Genomic DNA, 7,495 nt, shown 5'->3' with positions numbered 1-7,495 from the left:
CAATCCAACCTCCACACAGATCCCCAATTTCTTGGAAGACCTTCCTAGACCACAAATGCAATGGAATCCCCACTACTCTAATCCAAGTTTCACGCACAGTTGACGGGCTAGGAGTGCACCCTGTTGTTGGACTCCACCAATCTAGATGAAATATGCTACTCTTCCACCTCCATTGGCCTTGGATGATCAATTCCGCCATGTATCTATTGGGGAATTCGAAAAGGAACATTTCGCTGTTCAATTCATATATGTTGACTCCAAAGACCTTTTTCCAGTTTGTTGAGGACCAGCTCCTGATATCCGCCAGAGTTGGTTTCTCCTTCTTTCCTGCAGTGCAATATCCTATAAGACATCTCTTGAGGAGATCTTCCTCCTTAATATTCACTGGCTTAGTAATCAGAATGCTTCCTTTCTTGGTGTTCATCTCGGCTCTTCTTAAATTACTGCTCCCCCATTTACTCTGTTGGACAGCCTCAGCATAAGAGTATTCTTCCTCCGTCACCCTTGAGAAAGAATGTTCCTTCTCTCTTTGATGACATTTAATGAATCTCTCAATCTTTAATGCAATATCCACCCACCCTGCATTTAATGCAAGTTCCGGTATGATTAAGCCCGACCTTCCACCACTATTTAAGGTTATCACGCTCATAAATTTCCCATATTCATTTTGCTTCTTAGTACAAAAAAGCTCTGCCTCTCTATCTGCTAGTTTCCATCTTCTCGTCTCCTTTTTGTGCTCCTTTGAAGCCTCTCTCAGGCAGAAACATATCCATTCCATAGCTTTCTTGCTCATAACTGACCTCGTCATCTTCTTTCTACTTCTTTCAACCCATTCATACCATTCAGACTTGCTCGAGTTCCATCTAGTGATGTCAAATGACTTAAACCCAGCATTAAAATAAATTCTATTCTCTTCCATCCTAGGCTAAAGTGTGTAGCAATTATCACAGTGGGTGATAATTGTTGGCTTAGAAAGAAAAGGCTAAGATTCCGGTGGTTGCTGCCGGAAAAATGGTCTTCTACTGCCCTAGAAAGTAGGACAGAGAAAGTGCATTGGTATTTGTTATTTCCCTTCTAAGCTGATATCAGCTCTTTGCCTATAAAAAAATTGTGGTATCCTTTGCCAAGAATTCTGGAAGATAACAGATAAGATACTCTTGACAAGGTACAGAAAGTGTCGAATATTCCTCTGTGAAGAATTTACATTTTCCATTAACTGTATGAAATTAATGTTGGCGTAAACGTTACTCTACACTCACTAAACCTGTTTACGCCATTTTGGTTATGGATTGCAATCTGTTATTGGAAGATCATTTTTCTTTGCCATATCTGTTGATCATTGCAGGTGTTTGCAACCATGCATTCCACTTCCATTGCATTAGTAGGTGGCTCAAGACTCGTCAAGTGTGTCCACTTGGTAAGTTGTATATATATTGCCGTCTCTGCATACGTAAGCTGTCATTGTATGTTACCTGCTAATTAAGTACAACACGCTTTTTCTTTCAGATAACAGCGAGTGGGAGTTTCAGAAGTACGGTCACTAGAATTTACTGTTGGTGTACAGTGAATGGGAGGAGCTTCGGAACTATGGTCACTACAGTTTTTCTGTCATCGACATTGAAAAGAACAATTCTGCTGCCTTATGTTCCTTTCGTTTTTGCTCTGCAAATATCCAAAGCAATGACTCGAACTATGTTTTTAATTGTCGCATGTCTGTTTTAGGTTGCCTCAGAAGAATGAAATGTGATTGGAGACTAACCATATCTTATTCGTAATCATATTTGGATATCACATATTTTCTTTGTTCTTCGGTGTTCATTACTATTTGGTGCTCTATTTGTTTTGTATCATGTTTTTTTGCCGTCTTATTTTCGTATAATTGTTCTTCAAACTCTTCTTTTCTTGTGAGCCAAGGGTCTATTGGTAACAACCTCTAAGGTTGATTATTCATGATCTTAAATTTTGACTCCGCCTCTAGAAAAACACTTGCGAAATAGGCTTTCTTTTTAGGGGTAGCAACTTCATTTTTTGAAGATGACTATAAAGGTCATGTACTTAACAGATAGCTAGAGGTATTATAAATACAATCTTCTTTGCCTCCTGGGATATTGATTATCGAACATCAAACCTATTCGATTGTTTATAAAAGAATAATATGTATATATAATTTATTATGTATCAAATTATAATATTCATTGGTTCATAAAAATAAACATGAAAGTAATCAAAGTATCGAGAACAAAGATATGTCGATAAAAATAATCTTGATGAACTCATTCTGCAACCTCAAACTCAAAAAGAATGGATTTCAGGGACAACCAATGAAAGGCGGTCATAATAAAGTTTAAAAAGTTTACAAGTTATTTTATGATGTAATTGTCTAATTGAAGATAAAAAGGGAAGATTTCGTGAAACTATTATGCAAACGAATCGATCATTCATGACGTCCTACCAACGCTTCTACCCCTCCATCAAGGAAGAACCAACAACAACATATCCAGGTAATCCCACAATGTGGAGTTTGTGGAGGATAGGCTGTATGCAAACTGTACGACTTTCGAAAAGGTAGATAGAACAACATCTCACAAGATGGGTTACCACAACCTTAGAGCGTACGCACATCTTACTTTACCACTCAACTCGGAGGAACCAAAAAAATCAAAAAACTTTAAAGGTAGATAGAGAGAGTCTATAACCAAAAAGAAAAAAACTTTAAAGGTAGATAGAGAGATCTATTTTCGATAGATCCTCGAAAGAACCAAAAGCCAAAAAAAAAGAGAGGGAAATGTCGCCAAAGAGATTTTGTGAGATTCTATTAGGCAAACGAGTCGATCATTCATGATGTCCTACCAACACTTCTACTCCTCCATCGAGGAAGAACCAACAACAACATATCCACTATAATCCCATAAGGTTGAGCTTCTGGAGGGTAGACTGTACACAAATCTTACCACTTCCTAAGAGGTAGATAGACCAACATCTCACAAGGTGGGTTATCACTACCTTAGAGCATACACAAATCTTACTTTACTACTCAGTTCGGAAGAACCAAAAAAACAAAAAACTTTAAAGGTAGATAGAGAGAGTCTATTTCCGATAGACCCTCAGCTCGAAAGAATCAAAAACCAAAAGCCAAAAAAAAAGGCAACGTCGCCTGAGAGATTCGAACTCTCGCGGGGAAACCCCATGTACTTAGCAGGCACACGCCTTAACCACTCGGCCAAAGCGACACTTGTTGATATTTTATCAAATATTTTAGTATATAACCAATATCTACCCAAAAATAAAAAATGGGAAGTTCTAGGAAAGATTTTTCAATAATCAAAGAATTTAGAAATTAGAAGAATATTTTTCCACTAATGATAATTAGAGCACATATGGTTATTATTAATATTATTATAATAAAAAACAAATTCAAGAGTCAGAGTGGATACGAAATGAGTTTGACTGCATACACTATAAATATTTTTATTGCATAAATTTATATAACTTGAGGCGAATATAATGAATTCAACTGAACAATAAAGCTATTAAATTTATGTTTTATTTATTAAAAAAAAAAAAAAAGAGAACAATTATAGCAAATAACTTCAATTCAAAGTCATAAAGATTCTACTACCCACAAAAGTCTACCCCTATTGAAGAAATGTCATACACACAAGCTATAAAGAAAACATATAGAGGGTCTATTTTCAACTTAAGAATATTCCCCAATACAAATAATTAGCAATTAGGCAACCAAACTTCAAAAGGTTCAAGTACCCTTTATTGAATTGCTTGTAAAAGTCATTCATTATATTTAAACTACTATTATAAGGTTAACATAGAAAAAAGAAAACATACCCTTTTTGAAATATTGCTTGTTAAGCACATTCAATTATTAGTAATATTAGAAGGTTAAAATGAAGAAGTAAAATATATATATACCTTTTTGAATTGATTGTGAAGGACATTCATCAATTAATTAAACTAATTAACATGCTGACTTGTGTGGTTCATTTTTTTCTTTGACGGTATTTAGTACTCAAATTAAGGTCGATATGATTAAATTTAGATTTATATCAGGAAGTTTTGTATTGAACGATAAAACACTCTCTAACAATTAAAGACGATCTTGTACCTAGCAAGACTCGAACCTGAAATATCTGATTAAGGATATGCAACACTTGTTTGATTCATATACTAGTTATTTCAGATATGTGATTAATAATGAAGAAATTGTTACGTGGTGATTAATAATGAAAGGATATATATTGTTGTACACATACTTACTTACTCTAAGTGCATTATATTCTTCTCTTTAAATAGTTTGAACCTTGCATATTGCCAATATACATATACTTGTTTTGTAGTATTTTATTTCGCATAAAATAATACATAAATTTTTATACGAACTTAAAAGTGAATATTAATTGACGATCCCGCCAATTACCAAATGTTGCATTAAATAATTATACAATCGCTAAATAGAATTAGTGATAGATTTTAACGTTTAGCTACAAAATTTATCCCTCGCGACTTCTTGTTCTTTTAGTAGTGTAAGGTACAAGCAATACAAACTTTCAAACTCCATGTTATAGTCAAGAAGATTCTTGAAGTTGATACAATAAGTCAATCAAGACTCTACCAAACTTTGATTATTTTTTTTTCAATAATCACTTTCTACTTTCTACATAGTATAACCTATAAATACACATACTATATCAATTTTGTTGTCAAAAACAACCACAATCAACTCAAAAAAAGTCTCAAAAATGGCTGTTGTTGTTAGTAAGGTATTTTGTTCAAATTCTGAGGTTGTTCTTGTAGTAAGAAGTCGTCCACATGTTGTAAATGGTGGTGGATTTATAGTCACAAATAATTGTACACAAAATGTTGTTTTCAAAGTTGATGGATGTGGAATTCTTGGTAAAAAAGATCAAGTTATTCTAAGAGATAGTGATGGACATGATTTGCTTCTTATTAGGAAAAAGGTAATATTTGTTATTATTAGTACATGCATTAATTATCATGCATGTTTTCACCAGTTTTTTTCGAGTCGAGGTCTACCGAAAATAATATTTCCACCTTATAAGCAAGGTCTATGTACATATACTCTACCCTTTTCAGACTCTACTTTGTGGGATTTACCGGATATGTTGTTATTATTGTTGTATGCATGTTTTCACTTGTGTGATATTTTTCTTCCCCCCCCCCCCCCCCCCCCCGCAACTTTTCTCTCAGGTACTACATATAAGTTGCTTCATTACCTCCCTCGGCTCTTCAGTGTGTGATGAATCAAAGATCAAATATAGAGAGCGCGCTGATCTAAGAGTTGAAGGTTTGAAGATAAACTAAAATAAAACATCACAAAGACAAAAATAAACAAATAAAAATATAGAAGATATGAATAGTTTGTGAAGCATGATATGAAAAGTAGCTACATCAATTATACCAGCCCATCTTATATCTTACTCCCTCTGTGCCATTTTATGTGACACGTCTTTCTAGTCTGTTCGAAAATGACAATTTCCTATATCTCGCAACAATTTAAATTTTTTTTTTCCCCCCCCCCCCCCCTCAAATTATTTACTTATATATATACACATGCATACATATAACCTTATTTTCTAGGAGACTAGTCTCACTTTTTATGAACCTATGGACAATAAACACGTGTATAGTTATTTTATAGATGATCTTTCTTATTTTCCATAAGACTAATCTATTTTTTATGGGCATACATTCGTTAACATATAGTTATCTTTTCGATAAATATCATATTTTTCACGAGGATTGATTTCATTTTTATGGACATACGTATGGTTAACATATTATTTTTTTAATGACATGTCTTATTTTTTACAAGACTAATCTCACTTTTCATGGATATACGTACGTCGTATAGTAAACATATAGTTATTTTCTCAACCTGATAGCATAAAAGATCTACTGTATGGTAAGTTTCTAGAAGTTAAACTGATCATATAGGAAAAAAGTCTACGACGTATATTCATATGATAAATTATTTTATTTTAAGTAAATTGACTCTAAATCTCGAATTCGCCTCTGATGATTGATTCATACCTTTCAATTTTCAGGGAGGAGTAATTGAAGCACTAAGCATGCAAAAGAAATGGAAGGGTTATAGTAAAGATTTTGAAGGTTCTGAAAAGTTGGTATTTTGCTTGAAAGAGCCCAATAATTCTTGTTTCTTCAAGAAAATGCCAATCAAGATTTCAATTGAATCAAATGACTACAAAAATCACAAGAATTTTCAAATTGCTGGTTTTTTCCCTGATAGGACTTGTAGCATTATTGACTCCAATGGCAATGTAGTTGCAAAGGTAAATAATTAATTTCATTTTGAATGGTGATATGTTTTTCGTATAAAGTATATTTTTGTTTTTTAAGACGTTCTTTCAAGAACTTGAAGGGTGTTATCGAAAACAACCTCTCTATCTCTTTCAAGATAGAGATAAGGTCCCAATGAGTATATGATCTATTATTGGTTCTTTCAAGAACTTAAAAACAAACATAAAAGTGAGAAAAATCGTTACACTAACAATAATATATTATCTTTTGCACTGTTCGATTGCTTAAAGATATCTACTGATAAACTTTTTTTAAATATGTAGTTTGCAATCTTGAAAATAAGATATGTCACCTTGTATAAGATAAAAATTACTTGATGATATAAAAAATCCTTATACTCATGGACGGAACTAGAGAGGAGGAAGGAAATTCATGAGTCGAACCCCTCTATCAAAAAATCACATTATGTATAACAAATGATGAACTCCCTTGGTATGAGAATCATGTTATCGCTGGCCACTCCTTAGACTGGTAGTGTGTATAACTTAAACTGATAAGTTATATTATATCCTTTTATAAATAGTAAAAATAATAATAGTCTATGCAGGTTGGAGCTAGGAAAGAGTTGCAACAAGTGATGCCAAACAAAGATGTGTACACATTGACTATTAAGGCAGGAATAGATCAAGCCTTTGTTGTTGGAGTGATTGCAATTCTTGATTACATATATGAAGGATCTACAAGATGCTAATTAATTAATCTTTTTTTCTATATGTGTAGTGGCAAATAAGAAAATGGTCACCACTTATTAATTATTCCTAAAGTTATATGAAAGATTCTTGTCATAATCAACTTCATCATTTAGAATTGATGAGAATATTGTTTCATTACAATCTTTAAATTACTTTATGTATTCAATTACGTACGTACTTTTGTATTCAATGAAAATGAGTGTTTATATATGTATTTTTGATGTTTTTGGCTAGAGACGAATATAACCTCTAGTTGCCACAATATAGAAGTTCATTAATTCAACAAAATCGAGAAATTCATTTAGCAAGTATAAATAATTTATTCAGAACCCGATGAACAAAAAAGATGCATTGGCTAGTGTAAGAAGAGAAAATTGTATATTTTTACAGAATAAATTTATTTAGATATAAAACACGTGAAACACTCAGCAAACAACATACCCAATATA

General features: G+C 33.0%; 2 protein-coding genes and 1 non-coding gene across 3 annotated transcripts in view; 2 read left to right on the top strand and 1 right to left on the bottom strand.

The window, feature by feature from the left end:
* LOC102583049 (RING-box protein 1a) overlaps positions 1-1,806 on the top strand; it is a 9,759-nt gene extending 7,953 nt beyond the window's left edge. The window contains exons 4-5 of the mRNA XM_006345203.1: positions 1,346-1,417; positions 1,507-1,806. Coding sequence (XP_006345265.1) covers positions 1,346-1,417; positions 1,507-1,544 — 110 coding nt within the window. The 3' untranslated portion in view covers positions 1,545-1,806. The remainder of the gene's footprint in view (positions 1-1,345; positions 1,418-1,506) is intronic.
* Positions 1,807-3,148: 1,342 nt separating this feature from the next.
* Positions 3,149-3,230, bottom strand: TRNAS-GCU (transfer RNA serine (anticodon GCU)). Its single transcript has one exon. It is a non-coding gene; the product is annotated as a tRNA-Ser (tRNA).
* A 1,506-nt stretch (positions 3,231-4,736) lies between these two features.
* Positions 4,737-7,102, top strand: LOC102591534 (protein LURP-one-related 6). The gene is made up of 3 exons (XM_006345224.2): positions 4,737-4,973; positions 6,081-6,326; positions 6,902-7,102. Exons 1-3 carry the CDS (start codon positions 4,755-4,757, stop codon positions 7,043-7,045), a joined length of 609 nt encoding a protein of 202 aa, XP_006345286.1. The 5' UTR covers positions 4,737-4,754; the 3' UTR covers positions 7,046-7,102.
* The last annotated feature ends 393 nt before the right edge of the window (positions 7,103-7,495 follow it).

The sequence above is a fragment of the Solanum tuberosum genome, unplaced genomic scaffold (genome assembly GCF_000226075.1).
Source record: "Solanum tuberosum cultivar DM 1-3 516 R44 unplaced genomic scaffold, SolTub_3.0 scf00063, whole genome shotgun sequence".
Classification (NCBI taxonomy): domain Eukaryota; kingdom Viridiplantae; phylum Streptophyta; class Magnoliopsida; order Solanales; family Solanaceae; genus Solanum; species Solanum tuberosum.
This window is presented reverse-complemented; position numbering and strand designations above follow the sequence as displayed.

Bases quoted from the DNA above. Each gene is read 5' to 3' on its own strand.
- LOC102591534 (XM_006345224.2), top strand. From the start codon at position 4,755: ATGGCTGTTGTTGTTAGTAAGGTATTTTGTTCAAATTCTGAGGTTGTT. The intron at 4,974-6,080 runs GTAATATTTGTT...TTCAATTTTCAG, and splicing joins TGCTTCTTATTAGGAAAAAG to GGAGGAGTAATTGAAGCACT. The intron at 6,327-6,901 runs GTAAATAATTAA...TAGTCTATGCAG, and splicing joins ATGGCAATGTAGTTGCAAAG to GTTGGAGCTAGGAAAGAGTT.